The 16214-nt window shown below is 44.6% G+C and overlaps 2 protein-coding genes across 10 annotated transcripts in view; one reads left to right on the top strand and one right to left on the bottom strand.

Moving 5' to 3' along the window:
* The first annotated feature begins 2856 nt into the window (after positions 1–2856).
* LOC139376768 (NADH:ubiquinone oxidoreductase complex assembly factor 8) lies at positions 2857–5256 on the top strand. Its single transcript, XM_071119681.1, has 3 exons — positions 2857–3162; positions 4254–4364; positions 4463–5256. Exons 1-3 carry the CDS (start codon positions 3082–3084, stop codon positions 4481–4483), a joined length of 213 nt encoding a protein of 70 aa, XP_070975782.1. The 5' UTR covers positions 2857–3081; the 3' UTR covers positions 4484–5256.
* LOC139376767 (putative sodium-coupled neutral amino acid transporter 10) overlaps positions 3874–16214 on the bottom strand; it is a 32732-nt gene continuing 20391 nt past the window's right edge. For 3 of the 9 annotated variants that reach the window (XM_071119673.1, XM_071119675.1, XM_071119680.1), the window contains 6 exons: positions 13900–14100; positions 13305–13685; positions 13087–13197; positions 11080–11100; positions 7854–7991; positions 3874–7695 (listed from right to left, as the gene is read on the bottom strand). In XM_071119673.1, coding sequence (XP_070975774.1) covers positions 6578–7695; positions 7854–7991; positions 11080–11100; positions 13087–13197; positions 13305–13685; positions 13900–14100 — 1970 coding nt within the window. In that variant the 3' untranslated portion in view covers positions 3874–6577. Of the gene's footprint in view, positions 7696–7853; positions 7992–11079; positions 11101–13086; positions 13198–13304; positions 13686–13899; positions 14104–16214 lie in introns of all 9 variants that reach the window. The other 6 variants (XM_071119672.1, XM_071119671.1, XM_071119678.1 and 3 more) reach the window with 3 other exon arrangements.

The raw sequence follows: 16214 nt of genomic DNA, 5'->3' as shown, positions 1-16214 counted from the left end.
TCTTTAAGGTCAGGGCCCTCCGTAAGGCTCACAAAATCATTTTAGACCCAAGCCACTCCCTGTACCTGGACTTTGAACTACTCCCGTCTGGGCGCAGGCACCCCTCAGCAGGAAAAACAGAACTAGACATTTGTGCCAGGTGTGAAATCCCTCCTAAATAGCTTGGGCTGATGTTCCTATAGACCCAGTGAGGCTAGTCTCTTTTTATTGTTATGTACTGTTATGAAAGTTGTATTGTCAATTTGTTTTGTTATTTAAACGCCTCTTTAAACGTGTACATGACACTGCAACAAAATATCCCCATGGGGGACAATAAAGTCAGTAAAGTAAAGTGTTCTTCACCAGGAGGAAGGTGGTAGATGAGGTACGCTTGAGGTTATACAGTGCCTTGCGAAAGTATTCGGCCCCCTTGAACTTTGCGACCTTTTGCCACATTTCAGGCTTCAAACATAAAGATATAAAACTGTATTTTTTTGTGAAGAATCAACAACAAGTGGGACACAATCATGAAGTGGAATGACATTTATTGGATATTTCAAACTTTTTTAACAAATCAAAAACTGAAAAATTGGGCGTGCAAAATTATTCAGCCCCCTTAAGTTAATACTTTGTAGCGCCACCTTTTGCTGCGATTACAGCTGTAAGTCGCTTGGGGTATGTCTCTATCAGTTTTGCACATCGAGAGACTGAATTTTTTTCCCATTCCTCCTTGCAAAACAGCTCGAGCTCAGTGAGGTTGGATGGAGAGCATTTGTGAACAGCAGTTTTCAGTTCTTTCCACAGATTCTTGATTGGATTCAGGTCTGGACTTTGACTTGGCCATTCTAACACCTGGATATGTTTATTTTTGAACCATTCCATTGTAGATTTTGCTTTATGTTTTGGATCATTGTCTTGTTGGAAGACACATCTCCGTCCCAGTCTCAGGTCTTTTGCAGACTCCATCAGATTTTCTTCCAGAATGGTCCTGTATTTGGCTCCATCCATCTTCCCATCAATTTTAACCATCTTCCCTGTCCCTGCTGAAGAAAAGCAGGCCCAAACCATGATGCTGCCACCACCATGTTTGACAGTGGGGATGGTGTGTTCAGGGTGATGAGCTGTGTTGCTTTTACGCCAAACATAACGTTTTGCATTGTTGCCAAAAAGTTCAATTTTGGTTTCATCTGACCAGAGCACCTTCTTCCACATGTTTGGTGTGTCTCCCAGGTGGCTTGTGGCAAACTTTAAACACTTTAAACACTTTTTATGGATATCTTTAAGAAATGGCTTTCTTCTTGCCACTCTTCCATAAAGGCCAGATTTGTGCAATATAGGACTGATTGTTGTCCTATGGACAGAGTCTCCCACCTCAGCTGTAGATCTCTGCAGTTCATCCAGAGTGATCATGGGCCTCTTGGCTGCATCTCTGATCAGTCTTCTCCTTGTATGAGCTGAAAGTTTAGAGGTACGGCCAGGTCTTGGTAGATTTGCAGTGGTCTGATACTCCTTCCATTTCAATATTATCGCTTGCACAGTGCTCCTTGGGATGTTTAAAGCTTGGGAAATATTTTTGTATCCAAATCCGGCTTTAAACTTCTTCACAACAGTATCTCGGACCTGCCTGGTGTGTTCCTTGTTCTTCATGATGCTCTCTGCGCTTTTGACGGACCTCTGAGACTATCACAGTGCAGGTGCATTTATACGGAGAATTGATTACACACAGGTGGATTGTATTTATCATCATTAGTCATTTAGGTCAACATTGGATCATTCAGAGATCCTCACTGAACTTCCGGAGAGAGTTTGCTGCACTGAAAGTAAAGGGGCTGAATAATTTTGCACGCCCAATTTTTCAGTTTTTGATTTGTTAAAAAAGTTTGAAATATCCAATAAATGTCATTCCACTTCATGATTGTGTCCCACTTGTTGTTGATTCTTCACAAAAAAATACAGTTTTATATCTTTATGTTTGAAGCCTGAAATGTGGCAAAAGGTCGCAAAGTTCAAGGGGGCCGAACACTTTCGCAAGGCACTGTATAGGAGAAACTTGGAGAGGGTGGGGGCCTTCAGGTTCCTTGGAGTGTACTTTGACACTAGGCTGACCAGGGCAGAACACATTGAGAGAGTGGTGGGAAACTGTAAGAAGGTGCTAGATGTGGTGTGCTGTCTGACGGTGATTGAGTGGGGGGCCTGGCCGATCCTCATTGAAGAACATGTACTGTATGTTGCATTGTTCAAATCTGTAATAGACTATGGCAGTATAGCGTATGGTTTGGCAGCCAAGGACCAAGGACTTCCAAGGACATACTGGGTCAGCATTTGTAGTGCAAGAATGTGGGGTGGCAGTCAGGAAACGTATTACAGATCATCTGGCTGTATATACAGCAGAGCTGATGGCCATACTGTTGGCCTTGCAGTGGGTGGAGGAAGTCAAGGCAGACAGAGAAGTTATTTGCTCTTATTCATGTGCAGTATTGATGAGTCTGAGTCCTTTAGCTCATGTAGCAGCCAGTTGAATAAGACTATACATGTGATAGAAAAGCATCCAGCAGGAAAGTGTGATTCTTGCCAGGAAACCAGAGACAGTGGAGCATGTACTGATACAGTGTGGGCAGTATTAGCGGGAAGCGAGAGGCTGAGATCCAGTATGAGGGAGAAGGGTATACAGGAAATTTGTTTAAATAGTATACTGAGTAGAACGTCATTAGATACAGTATTAAATATGTTTTTTTTAACGGGGCTAGCAGGTCTCCGACCCACATTCCAGTACAGTAGGTGGCGGTAATGCACCATAACGTTGGTTGCCAATCGCTGATAAACCCCACAGAAGAAGATGGACGTGGAAATTAACAAATCACGTTTGTAGATTTACATGCGTGTCATTTCCTGATTCAGGGTCAACAACATGGTGCCGTCCATGGTCTGGGCGAGCCAATGATTTGAGTGGATATTTTCCTACGAATGCCTTTTATTTCTATGATACTAAGCTGATATTGTACAAGAGCTAATGCTGGGGCATTAGATTGTTATTCGTTGTTTTTCCACTGTCAAAGAGTATTGAACAAGTGTCCATCTCTGCTGCTGCTCACACAACTGATCATGTCGGGGACAAATGTGTGGACTCGCAGTCGGGAGAGGATGAGACGGTTCCCAGAGCTGTTTGCCCAGTGTTCTGGTGAGGTGCGTAGCCACCAAACAAATTCATACTGAAAAAATATATAAAGGCAATATGCAACAATTTCTACGATTTTACTGAGTTACAGTTCATATGAGGAGAGCAGTCAATTGAAATAAATAAATTAGGCCCTAATCTATGGATTTCACATGACTGGGCAGGGGTGCAACCATGGGTGGGCCTGGGAGGGCATAAGCCCACCCACTGGGAGCCAGGTCCAGCCAATCATAATTCGTTTTTCCCCACAAAAGGCCTTTATTAGAGACATAAATACCCCTCAGTTTCATCAGTTCGCTGGCCTCAGACGATCCCGCAGTTGAAGAAGCCAGATGTGGAGATCCTGGGCTGGCGTGGTTACACGTGGTCTGCGGTTGTGGGGCCGGTTGACATACTGCCAAATTCTCTAAAACGACATTGGAGTTGGCTTATGGTAGAGAAATGAACATCACATTCTCTAGCAACAGCTCTGGTGGACATTCCTGTAGTCAGCATGGCAATTGCACGCTCCCTCAAAACATGAGACATCTGTGGCATTGTGTTGTGTGACTAAACTGCTGACTTTTTGTCCCAGGCACAAGGTGCACCTATGTAATAATAATGCCGCTTTAATCAGCTTCTTGATATGCCACACCTGTCAAATGGATGGGTTATCTTGGAAAAGGGGAAATGCTCACTAAGCGTGATGTAAGCAAATTTGTCAAAAAATTGAAGTAAGCTTTTTGTGCATATGGAACATTTCTGTGATCTTTTATTTCAGCTCATAAAACATGGGACCAATACTTTATATGTTTATATTTTTGTTCAGTATAGATAGCCACTGTTTGCCATACAATATCCAAAAGCATGAAGCCAAGTTAAGTTGTCATTCTGCCAATGTGAGGACTTGTCCCAGTGTTTCTCCTACCATTGTATAACTGGGGCGGCCCACCAAGGAATTTGGCTTGTGGCCCTGGATGATGCTTTTGGGGAGGAAGCTCGTAAAATAAAAGAAGGTGGAAACACTGCCTTAAACAATAATATATCTATTGTGTTTCCGCAATCATCCTCCCAACAGAAGTTTGATCTAAATACTGACTTTTGAATATCATGTCCTCAGGCTGCAGCTTATGGGAAGTGTGTGACAGCTACTACCACAGGCAGACAGGAGCTGAGAAAGGACCTGTGTGTTAAAGAGTTTGATGCTCTGAAGACTTGCATTGTTACAGCAGTGAGTGGCATATTACAGGTGTTCCATCATTTTCTATGACATTTTGTCTGTCTTTGATGTATAAATTCAACTGACTTGATCATCTTATTGTCTTGCAGGCCAAGAAGGGAGTGAAGTAGACCATTCCGCCCAACACATCTCTGCTGGACATATAGTGCATTCTGCTGGACATAGGCTTTATCGTCAACATAAACAGGGGTGTATTCACTAGGAACTAAACGGACGGAAACGAGGATGGACCTACCTGAATTTGTTCAATAGAAACGCTCAATTACATTGTAAAACGTTTGCATCTGTTTGCAGTCTGCACTAATGACTACACCCCAGGCAGTTGACCTAATGTCCCTGTTGTTCCATGAACATCATGCATTACTGAAACAGTACTATGATGGCAGGTGCTGAAAGATATCTTGACTAGTCCCACAAGCATAATGTTTGACCTGTTGTTGGTCCCTGAGGTAATGCTAGCATGGTGTTTCAACTAGTCTTCAATAGTGCGTCAAGGTCATACCGTTTGACTATGTAATAACATGTAACCCACCACCGAAGACTTGCAGGACTGTGTATTTGTCATGTAGAAATATGCAAATTGGTGTATGGGGTTCTCTTTGGTTAATGTACACAACACACATTGACAACCAACATTTCATATTGTGACATTTTCAGAAATATGAGTCGACCCAGAATTAAAGAAGTCATGAAGACACTGTTGATGTCCTCCCTCTATGAAGTCCATTTCATTCACTGTTCCTTATGGTAGCCACAGCACTGGGCACCATTGAAGAAGTCCAAGCCACTGTTTCAAATGCTACAAGAATAGAGATGACGACTAATTGCACTTCTGTTCTGGAAATGATGCATTTACATCTCAATACAGGCATAAAGATATTCACTTCGACCCGTTCATTTCACCCCTAGGATAAAGGATAGGATAAAGGATAAAGGCACAAAGCAGTGGAGCCCTCACACACAGGATACGACAAAACAAAATGACCATATTCCTTTACAGTCACAGAAGAAACACTGCTGTAGCACATGTAAGGCACGAGAACATGGAATGTAGAATCAATGGATTCAGAACTCACACGAAAAATAAAATCATATTGGAATTGTACCGTATGTGTGTGACAAGGATACGCATTTCTACAGCACTACATTCTTATTTTTATTCATCAAAAATATGATTCTGTTTTCAAAATCAAGAGTCAAATTATCTGGAAGAAGCACTGAAGCTAACCAATTGATCCCTATTTAAATGTTCTTTGAACGCTTTCCAAAAATATGTAAAAACCAGCACGAGGACATTTAGCGACAGTTCAGAGAACATATAGACGCTATTTACAGCACACGATAACCAACATACATTGGGCTTAACAAAACCCCTACAGTAACAAAAACACCAGCACGTAATCTTTCCAGAGCCAAAATGAAAACTCCAAATCACTTAAAGTATCAAGGGATTTTAAATGACTAAAATACAAGTCATTGGATAGATGGTACATTGCTCTCTCAAAACACAGGAAAAAAGGAAACTGTATGTGGTATTGCATCGCTTAACATACATTCTAGTCCAAATCTCACCCCAGAGAAAACTAAAAATAAGTTAACATTTACATACAAATATATTTTTTAATAAAGACTAGATCTATGGCAGCATTATACAGCATATTATTATAGAATAATATGTGATCATTGCTACAATATCTTTATCATCACTATTATCCTGTATCTTCTGGAATCATGGCAGGAGCACTAAAGAAAGCACTAGTATTTGGTAATAGATGCCCACAGACTAAGGTCACACGAAGACGCTGCCCAATTCAGATCAGATCTTTTGCCAATAATTGTGAAAAAGATCAGAATTGGGTTGCCTGTGTAAACGCAGCCAGAATGTTCCCTATCACATCAATGCATCTCACCCACTAACACTCCTCCTGTACATGTCAGGTATTGTGAAGGCAGGTGGTAAGGCAATAGAGTGTGATCCACAGTACATGACTGTGTGGGGGAGAGAAAGAGTGTGTGTATGCGTTGTGATTAGTATGAACATGTGTACAAGGTTAGCGCAGTCTGACCCAGTGTGTGTGTGCACAGTCTGACCCACTATGTGAGTGTGTTTGTTTAAATATAGGGATTCGCACAGTCCAACCCAATGGTCCATGAGTGTATGTTATACCGTATTCATGTGCGTGTATGCCGTTACCCAGTCCCTGTTACTCGTCTCTCTCAAGCTCAGAGGTCTGTTTAATCTGGCGTGTGTGTACCAGTGCTCCCCCCAAGGCTGCATGGAGATCTGACCCCCCCATGTCCAAGAAGGGCTCCAGCTCACCCTCCCTGGACTCCCCTGCCCATCCAGCACCTCCTACCCCCAGGGCTCTCCTTCTCCTCCTCAGGTCCATGTCTCCTTGGTCCCTGGCCTTCTCCTTCTCGTGGATCACCTGGGGCTGGGCTTCCACAAAGTCCCTGGAGTCTGACTGGACGGCTGCCCTCTCCTTCAGGTCCCGTCCACTCTTCTTCACAGCCTCTAGTTCTCCTGGTTCGACAGGTCCTGGCCCAGCTACAGCCAGAGCCTGTTCCTCCCCTCTTCCTCCCCTCTTCGCTCTCTCCATCACCTCTCTCTCAGTCTTTTCCTTCTCCCACTGGATCCTCTCTTGCTCTGCTTTCTCCTTATCCACCTTCTCCCTCTCTGCTCGCTCCTTTCCCAGCCTCTCTTTCTCCGCTCTCTCCTTCTTTACTTGGTCTTTTTCCATCTCCTGCTCTCTCACCAGTTTCCCTCTCCTCTCCCTCTCTAACCGTTCCTTCTCCACTCTCGCCTGTACCTCTCTATTGATCCTCTCCTCTTCCAGTGTCTCTTTCTCCATCCTCTCCTTGTCCTTGTCTACTGCCTCTACCGATCCTTTCCCTGGCCCGTCCTCAGCTTTAGCAGGTGGTGGTTGCTCCTTTCTGTGTTTGGGCTGGTCTGGTTCTACCTTCACCCCCTCTGCCACCTTCTGACCCAGCGGTACCCCTCTAGCTCCCAGCTCCCTCTCCTTAGGGGCCTCCAACGCTGCCCCTGCCACAATCGTCTGTTTAGGGACTTCCTGGACTACTTCCTTGGGGATCACGGGGAGAACCACTTTGACGACCTGCTCTTCTGCACTCTTCTCCACAGGGAGGACCTCATTCTGGGGCTGGACGTGAGGCTCGGCCCCTCCGGCCTGTAGAGCTTCTGCTCCTTTGGGATCCTTGGCATCTGAGGCCAGGGCAGGGCCATCTTGATCTGGGTCTTTGAGCTTGGATGCTCCCCCCTCCTCCTGTACTCCCTTCTCTGCATCAGCCTCTGGAGCTCCATCTAATGTAACACAAGATACAAAGATCATTATTTACTTTCCCTTTAACTGACCTAACATTTCAATTACTCATACTCAGCACTTAGACATGCATCAGAATATAAACTTAGAGCATGTACGAGAGTGCACACACGGAGTGTGTGTGTGTGTGTGTACACACCTGTCTTTTTGGGGTGCATCTCCTGGTGTTGTTCCTGTATGACAGCCAGTAGTTTCTCCTGCTGGTCCAACAGTCTCTTCTGCTGCTCCTGCTGCTCCTTTATAACCTGCAGCAGAACGGCATGGTCCAACTGACCCTCTACATGGGGGGAGACAGGGTTAGAACATACCAAAACACACACAGGGGGAGTCAATTACAAGTTCATAAATCATACAGTGCATTCAGAAAGTATTCAGACAACTTCCATTTTTCCATATTTTGTGATGTTACAGCCTTATTATAAAATGTATTAAATCATCAATCATCCTCATCGGCAGACTCGACAGCCTTGGTTTCTCAAATGATTGCCTCGCCTGGTTCACCAACTACTTCTCAGATAGAGTTCAGTGTGTCAAATTGGAGGGCCTGTTGTCCGGGCCTCTGGCAGTCTCTATGGGGGTGCCACAGGGTTCAATTCTTGGACCGACTATCTTCTCTGTATACATCAATGATGTCGCTCTTGCTGCTGGTGAGTCTCTGATCCACCTCTACGCAGACGACACCATTCTGTATACTTCTGGCCCTTCTTTGGACACTGTTAACAACCCTCCAGGCAAGCTTCAATGCCATACAACTCTCCGTCCGTGGCCTCCAATTGCTCTTAAATACAAGTAAAACTAAATGCATGCTCTTCAACCAATCACTGCCTGCACCTGCCCGCCTGTCCATCATCACTACTCTGGACGGCTCTGACTTAGAATACATGGACAACTACAAATACCTAGGTGTCTGGTTAGACTGTAAACTCTCCTTCCAGACCCACATCAAACATCTCCAATCCAAAGTTAAATCTAGAATTGGCTTCCTATTTCGCAACAAAGCATCATTCACTCATGCTGCCAAACATACCCTTGTAAAACTGACCATCCTACCAATCCTCGACTTCGGCAATGTCATTTACAAAATAGCTTCCAATACCCTACTCAACTAATTGGATGCAGTCTATCACAGTGCCATCCGTTTTGTCACCAAAGCCCCATATACTACCCACCATTGCGACCTGTACGCTCTCGTTGGCTGGCCCTCGCTTCATACTCGTCGCCAAACCCACAGGCTCCATGTCATCTACAAGACCCTGCTAAGTAAAGTCCCCCCTTATCTCAGCTCGCTGGTCACCATAGCGTCACCCACCTGTAGCACGCGCTCCAGCAGGTATATCTCTCTGGTCACCCCCAAAACCAATTCTTTCTTTGACCGCATCTCCTTCCAGTTCTCTGCTGCCAATGACTGGAACGAACTACAAACATCTCTGAAACTGGAAACACTTATCTCCCTCACTAGCTTTAAGCACCAGCTGTCCGTGCAGATTACTGCACTTGTACATAGCCCATCTACAGTATAATTTAGCCCAGACAACTACCTCTTTCCCTACTGTATTTATTTTATTTATTCATTTATTTTGCTCCTTTGCACCCCATTATTTTTATTTCTACTTTGCACATTCTTCCACTGCAAATCTACCATTCCAGTGTTTTACTTGCTATATTGTATTTACTTTGCCACCATGGCCTTTTTTTTTGCCTTTACCTCCCTTAACTCACCTCATTTGCTCACATCGTATATAGACTTGTTTCTACTGTATTATTGACTGTATGTTTAAATCAATCTCCATACAATACCCCATAATGACAAAGTGAATATCTTTAATAAACATTTTTTTCAAATGTATTAAAAATAAACTATTCAGACACTTTGCTATGAGACTCGAAATTGAGCTCAGATGCATCCGGTTTCCATTGATCATCCTTGAGATGTTTCTACAATTTGATTGGAGTCAACCTGTGATAAATTCAATTAATTGGACATGATTTGGAAAGTCCCAGTTGACAGTGCATGTCAGAGCAAAAACCAAGCCATTATGTTGAAGGAATTGTCCGTAGAGCGACAAAAATAATGTCTGCAGCATTGAAGGTCCCCAAGAACACAGTGGCCTCCATCATTCTTAAAAATGGAGGAAATTTGGAAGCACCAAAATTCTTCCTAGAGCTGGCCGCCCAGCCAAACTGAGCAATCGGGGGGCCGTGGTCAGGGAGGTGACCAAGAACCCGATGGTCACTCTGACAGAGCTCTAGAGTTCCTCTGTGGAGATGGGAGAACCTTCCAGAAGGACAACCATCTCTGCAGCACTCCACCAATCAGACCTTTATGGTAGAGTGGCCAGACGGAAGCCACTCAGTAAAAGGCACATGACAGTCCACTTGAAGTTAAAGACTCAGACCATGAGAAACAAGATTCTCTGGTCTGATGAAACCCAGATTGAATTCTTTGGCATGAATGCAAAGCGTCACGTCTGGAGGAAACCTGGCACCATCCCTACGGTGAAGCATGGTGGTGGTGGCAGCATCATGCTGTGGGGATGTTTTTCAACAGCAGGGACTGGGAGACTAGTCAGGATCGAGGGAAAGATGAAATTAGCAAAGTACAGCAAAGACAACGCAGGAGTGGCTTCGGGACAAGTCTCTGAGCCCAGGAAATAGATAGAAATAGATGTGCAGCAACGCTCCCCATCCAACCTGACAGAGCTTGAGAGGATCTGCAGAGAAGAATGGGAGAAACTCCCCAAATACAGGTATGCCAAGCTTGTAGCGTCATACCCAACAAGACTCAAGACTGTAATCGCTGCCAAAGGTACGTCAACAAAGTACAGAGTAAAGGGTCTGAATACTTATGTAAATGTGATCAGTTTTTTAACAATTATTTATTATTGTTTTTGCTTTCTTATTATGGGGTACTGTGTGTAGATAAATGAAGAAAAATAAACAATTGAATACATTTTAGAAGGCTGTAACAAAAAATGTGCAAAAAGTCAAGGGGTCTGAATACTTTCCGAATGCACTGTATATTGAGCAGTATTGGTATCTACATCGGAGGGAGAAGGAGCATTCGATTTATCCAAACAAACAGCATAGGGATGTGTTTATGGGTGGGGGGCTGGAGGAGGGATAACTCAGTCAAACTAATGTAGGATATGGTTGCTACAAACAAGATGTGAGCAGTTTAGGCAAGGTGGGGGGATACTGTGTGAGAGGGCGTGAGGTGGGTTAGGACTTGGGGATTATGGCCATGTGGGTTGGGGGGGGCAGAACTAGAAAATATTACTAAACTGGGTACTACGCTCTCATCTCAGACTTCATTAGTTGATTGAATGACTAGATGTGAATACAGTAGGAGAGAGAGGAGTTCATACCTGCAACCATCTTTTTTATCACTGTGACAGGAGCCCAGCAGAGGAAAAGAAAAGGAGCGAGAAAGAGAGAAAAGAAAGAGTGAGTCAGCAGAGAGAAACCAAAAATGTGCTGCGGAGTGTCCTGAGTGAATCAAGCCAAAGAGCGAGAAAGTAACGAGAGAATCCCACTTCAAAAACAACCAGGCAAAAGCTTGCTGCCAAAGACACACTTGAGATGGAAAGCGAGAAGAGAGATAGAGAGAGAAGCAGTCAGACAAAGAGGCGGTACAAGTCAGAGAGAGAAAGAATACAGACATAGCATGGAATGGGACAACTGAAGTGGGAGGTTTACATACACTTAGGTTGGAGTCATTACAACTCGTTTTTCAACCACTCCACAAACTTCTTGTTAACAAACTATAGTTTTGGCAAGTCGGTTAAGACATCTACTTTGTGCATGACAGGAGTAATTTTTTTACAACAGATTATTTCACTGTATCACTATTCCAGTGGGTCAGAAGATTACATACACTAAGTTGACTGTGCCTTCAAACAGCTTGGAAAATTCCAGAAAATGTAATGGCTTTAGAAGCTTCTGATAGGCTAATTGACATAATTTGAGTCAATTGGAGGTGTACCTGTGGATGTATTTCAAGGCCTACCTTCAAACTCAGGGCCTCTTGCTTGACATCATGAGAAAATCAAAAGAAATCAGCCAAGACCTAAGAAAAAAAATGGTAGACCTCCACAAGTCTGGTTCATCCTTGGGAGTGATTTCCAAACGCCTGAAGGTGCCACGTTCATCTGTACAAACAATAGTACGCAAGTATAAACACCATGGGACCACGCAGCCATCATACCGCTCAGGAAGGAGACGCGTTCTGATGAACATACTTTGGTGCGAAAAGTGCAAATCAATCCCAGAACAACAGCGAAGGACCTTGTGAAGATGCTGGAGGAAACAGGTACAAAAGTATCTATATCCACAGTAAAATTAGATCTATATCGACATAACCTGAAAGGCCGCTCAGCAAGGAAGAAGCCACTGCTCCAAAATCGGCATAAAAAAATCCAGACTACGGTTTGAAACTGCACATGGGGACAAAGATTGTACTTTTTGGAGAAATGTCCTCTGGTCTGATGAAACAAAAATAGAACTGTTTGGCCATAATGACCATTGTTATGTTTGGAGGAAAAAGGGGGAGGCTTGCAAGCCAAAGAACACCATCCCAACCGTGGCAGCATCATGTTGTGGGGGTGCTTTGCTGCAGGAGGGACTTGTGCACTTCACAAAATAGATGGCATCATGAGCAAGGAAAATTATGTGGATATATTGAAGCAACATATGAAGACATCAGTCAGGAAGTTAAAGCTTGGTCGCAAATGGGTCTTCCAAATGGACAATGACCCCAAGCATACTCCAATGTTGTGGCAAAATGGCTTAAGGACAACAAAGTCAAGGTATTGAAGGAGCCATCAGAAAGCCCTGACCTCAATCCCATAGAAAATTTGTGGGCAGAACTGAAAAAGCCTGTGTGAGCAAGGAGGCCTACAAACCTGACTCAGTTACACCAGCTCTGTCAGGAGGAATGGGCCAAAATTCACCCAACCTATTGTGGGAGGCTTGTGGAAGGTTACCCGAAATGTTTGTCCCAAGTTAAACAATTTAAAGGCAATGCTACCAAATACTAATTGAGTGTATGTAAACCTCTGACCCACTGGAAATATGATGAAAGCAATAAAAGCTGAAATAAATCACTCTCTCTACTATTATTTCACATTCTTAAAACAAAGTGGTGATTCTAACTAACCTAAAAACAGGGCATTTTTAGGATTAAATGTCAGGAATTGTGAAAAACTGAGTTTAAATGTATTTGGTTAAGGTGTATGTAAACTTCCGACTTCACTGTATATCCACTATAACAAGAATTTATAAAAAAATCCATCCATTCTGCCAGTCTATGAGCTGCTAACCCTGGTCCTTGGTCTGTACTTCAATTCTTTACTCCTTCTTACTCTTCCACTTACCATCCATTTTGTCCTCTGCTCCTCCCTCCCTCTCTTCCTTTGCTTCTGGAGCAGCAGCCACCTCCGCTGCCCCAGGAACCACTGCCACAGGAACTGGGGCCGCCGGCTCACCTAAACCACAGTGTCAAAGGTCGGGTGACGTCAAACATCTACTGCCAATCAAATCCCTGAGCATCTGAGTTGATTGAATGTTCTGGATAAAGAACAGTCATACGCACGTTTCCCAGCAGCATCTGGGGCTTTGGCCAAATCCTCAACCAGCGCCTGCTCAGCCACCATATCCTTCACAGCAAGCACCTCTTTCACTGGGCCAAGTTTCTCCACTTCCTTTAGGGGCAGGACTTCTTGTTTCTTCCCCACCCCCGGGTCAGGCTTCTCCAGCACCTCATTGAACTGAGCCTCGGCCTCTTCCAATTCCTCCTTTTTCACCACCATTTCCTTCTTCTCTCCTCCCTCAGACTGCCCCTCTTCTCCTCCAGCTGCAGGTTGGTTCTTCTCCTCCTCCAGCTCGGCGTCGTTCTTCCTCTTCTCTATCTGGACCTCATCGTGAGGGATGGGCGGCTCGTGCCGATGGGCCTCCCCATCAGGTACCGCCACACCTGAAGGGAGGGAGGAGGGACACACACACAGGTATAACACATGGGTTTTCATGTGTTGCTGTAAATAGTATTCCTGACTCTTTTAAACCTAGCACTTATAGATTATGGGTTTTCTTGTATGTTGCAGTCTAGTGGATTTTGCTTGGTTCTAACAGGTTCTCCTAGGTTCTGAAACTCTCTCCCTAGTTCTGAAAGGTTCCCCCTAGTTCCATACCTGCGTCGGGGCGGTCCAGCTGTACCTCCTCCTTCTTTTTCATGTCTGCTACTGCTTGTTCAGGTCCTTTGATCTGGGGGGCCTCAGCCTGTTCCTGCTGTCTCTCCACTGGACGGTCTGGCTCTACTGCAGCTGGGGCATTAGGCCTCTCCGCCAACTCAGGCTTCACCTCAGGCTGTTTCACTGCCACTGGCTTTTCTACTGCTGGGAGGGAGAGGGAGGGAGAGAAATGAGAGCGAGACAAGAGAGAGAGAGAATGCAGTGCATTCGGAAAGTATTCAGACCCCTTGACTTTTTCCACATTTTGTTACGTTATTGTTACGTTATTTTATAAATTTTATTCTAAAATGGATAAAATCGTTTTTTCCCCTCAATCTACACACAATATCCCATAAAAGACAAAGCAAAAACACCTTTGGCAGCAACTACAGCCTCAAGTCTTCTTGGGTATGATGCTACAAGTTTGGGACACCTGTATTTGGGGAGTTTCTCCCATTCTTCTCTGCAGATCAAATCAAATTGTATTTGTCACATACACATGGTTAGCAGATGTTAATGCGAGTGTAGCGAAATGCTTGTGCTTCTAGTTCCGACAATGCAGTAATAACCAACGAGTAATCTAACAATTTCACCACAGCTACCTTATACACAAGTGTAAAGGGATGAAAAATATGTACATAAAGATATATGAATGAGTGATGGTACAGAACGGCATAGGCAAGATGCAGTAGATGGTATTGAGTACAGTATATACATATGAGATGAGTAATGTAGGGTATGTAAACATTATATTAAGTGGCATAGTTTAAAGTGGCTAGTGATACATGTATTACATAAAGATGGCAAGATGCAGTAGGTGGTATTGAGTTCAGTATATACATATGATATGAGTAATGTAGGGTATGTAAACATTATATTAAGTGGCATTGTTTAAAGTGGCTAGTGATACATTTTTTACATGTATGGCAGCAGCCACTCAATGTTAGTGGTGGCTGTTTAACAGTCTGATGGCCTTGAGATAGAAGCTGTTTTAGCAGTCTCTCGGTCCCTGCTTTGATGCACCTGTACTGACCTCCCCTTCTGGATGATAGCGGGGTGAACAGGCAGTTAAAACGTTCTATCCTCTCCACTACTGTCCCGTCGATGTGGATAGGGGGGTGCTCCCTCTGCTGTTTCCTGAAGTCCACGATCATCTCCTTTGTTTTGTTGACGTTGAGTGTGAGGTTATTTTCCTGACACCACACTCCGAGGGCCCTCCCCTCCTCCCTGTAGGCCGTCTCGTTGTTGTTGGTAATCAAGCCTACCACTGTAGTGTCGTCTGCAAACTTGATGATTGAGTTGGAGGCGTGCATGGCCACGCAGTCGTGTGTGAACAGGGAGTACAGGAGAGGGCTCAGAACGCACCCTTGTGGGGCCCCAGTGTTGAGGATCAGCGGGGGGGAGATGTTGTTACCTACCCTCACCACTTAGGGGCGGCCCGTCCAGTACCCAGTTGTACAGGGCGGGGTCAAGACCCAGGGTCTCGAGCTTGATGACGAGTTTGGAGGGTACTAGGTGTTAAATGCTGAGCTGTAGTCGATGAACAGCATTCTCACATAGTTATTCCTCTTGTCCAGATGGGTTTGTGCAGTGTGGTTGCGTCGTCTGTGGACCTATTGGGGCGGTAAGCAAATTGGAGTGGGTCTAGGGTGGAGGTGATATGGTCCTTGACTAGTCTTTCAAAGCACTTCATGATGACAGAAGTGAGTGCTCAGTTACCATCGCTTTCTTGGGAACAGCAGACTGGGATAAGGCTTGATTGAATATGTCAGAACCTCTCTAGCTCTGTCAGGTTGGATGGGGAAAGTCGATGCACAGCTATTTCCAGGTCTCTCCAGAGATGTTAGATCGGGTTCAAGTTCGGGCTCTGGCTGGGCCACTCAAGGACATTCAGAGACTTGTCCCGAAGCCACGCCTGCATTGTTTTGGCTGTGTGCGGAGGGTCGTTGTCCTGTTGGAAGGTGAACATTCACCCCATTCTGAGGTCCCTGAGCACTCTGGAGCAGGTTTTCATCAAGGATCTCTCTGTACTGTGCTCCGTTCAACTTTCCCTTACTAGTCTCCTAACCCTGCTGTTGAAAAACATCCCCACAGCATGATGCTGCCACAACCATGCTTCACCGTAGGGATGGTGCCAGGTTTCCTCCAGATGTGACACTTGGCATTCAGGCCAAAGAGTTCAATCTTGGTTTCATCTGAACAGAGAATCTTGTTTCTCATGGTCTAAGAGTCCTTTAGGTGCTTTTTGGTGGGCTGTCATGTACCTTTTACTGAGG

This window comes from Oncorhynchus clarkii, chromosome 20 (assembly GCF_045791955.1).
Source record: "Oncorhynchus clarkii lewisi isolate Uvic-CL-2024 chromosome 20, UVic_Ocla_1.0, whole genome shotgun sequence".
NCBI classification, from domain to species: domain Eukaryota; kingdom Metazoa; phylum Chordata; class Actinopteri; order Salmoniformes; family Salmonidae; genus Oncorhynchus; species Oncorhynchus clarkii.
This window is presented reverse-complemented; position numbering and strand designations above follow the sequence as displayed.

Coding starts and splice junctions, on each gene's coding strand:
- LOC139376768 (XM_071119681.1), top strand. CDS start 3,082: ATGTCGGGGACAAATGTGTGGACTCGCAGTCGGGAGAGGATGAGACGG. Junction 3,163..4,253: donor TTGCCCAGTGTTCTGGTGAG/GTGCGTAGCCAC, acceptor TCATGTCCTCAG/GCTGCAGCTTATGGGAAGTG. Junction 4,365..4,462: donor AGACTTGCATTGTTACAGCA/GTGAGTGGCATA, acceptor ATTGTCTTGCAG/GCCAAGAAGGGAGTGAAGTA.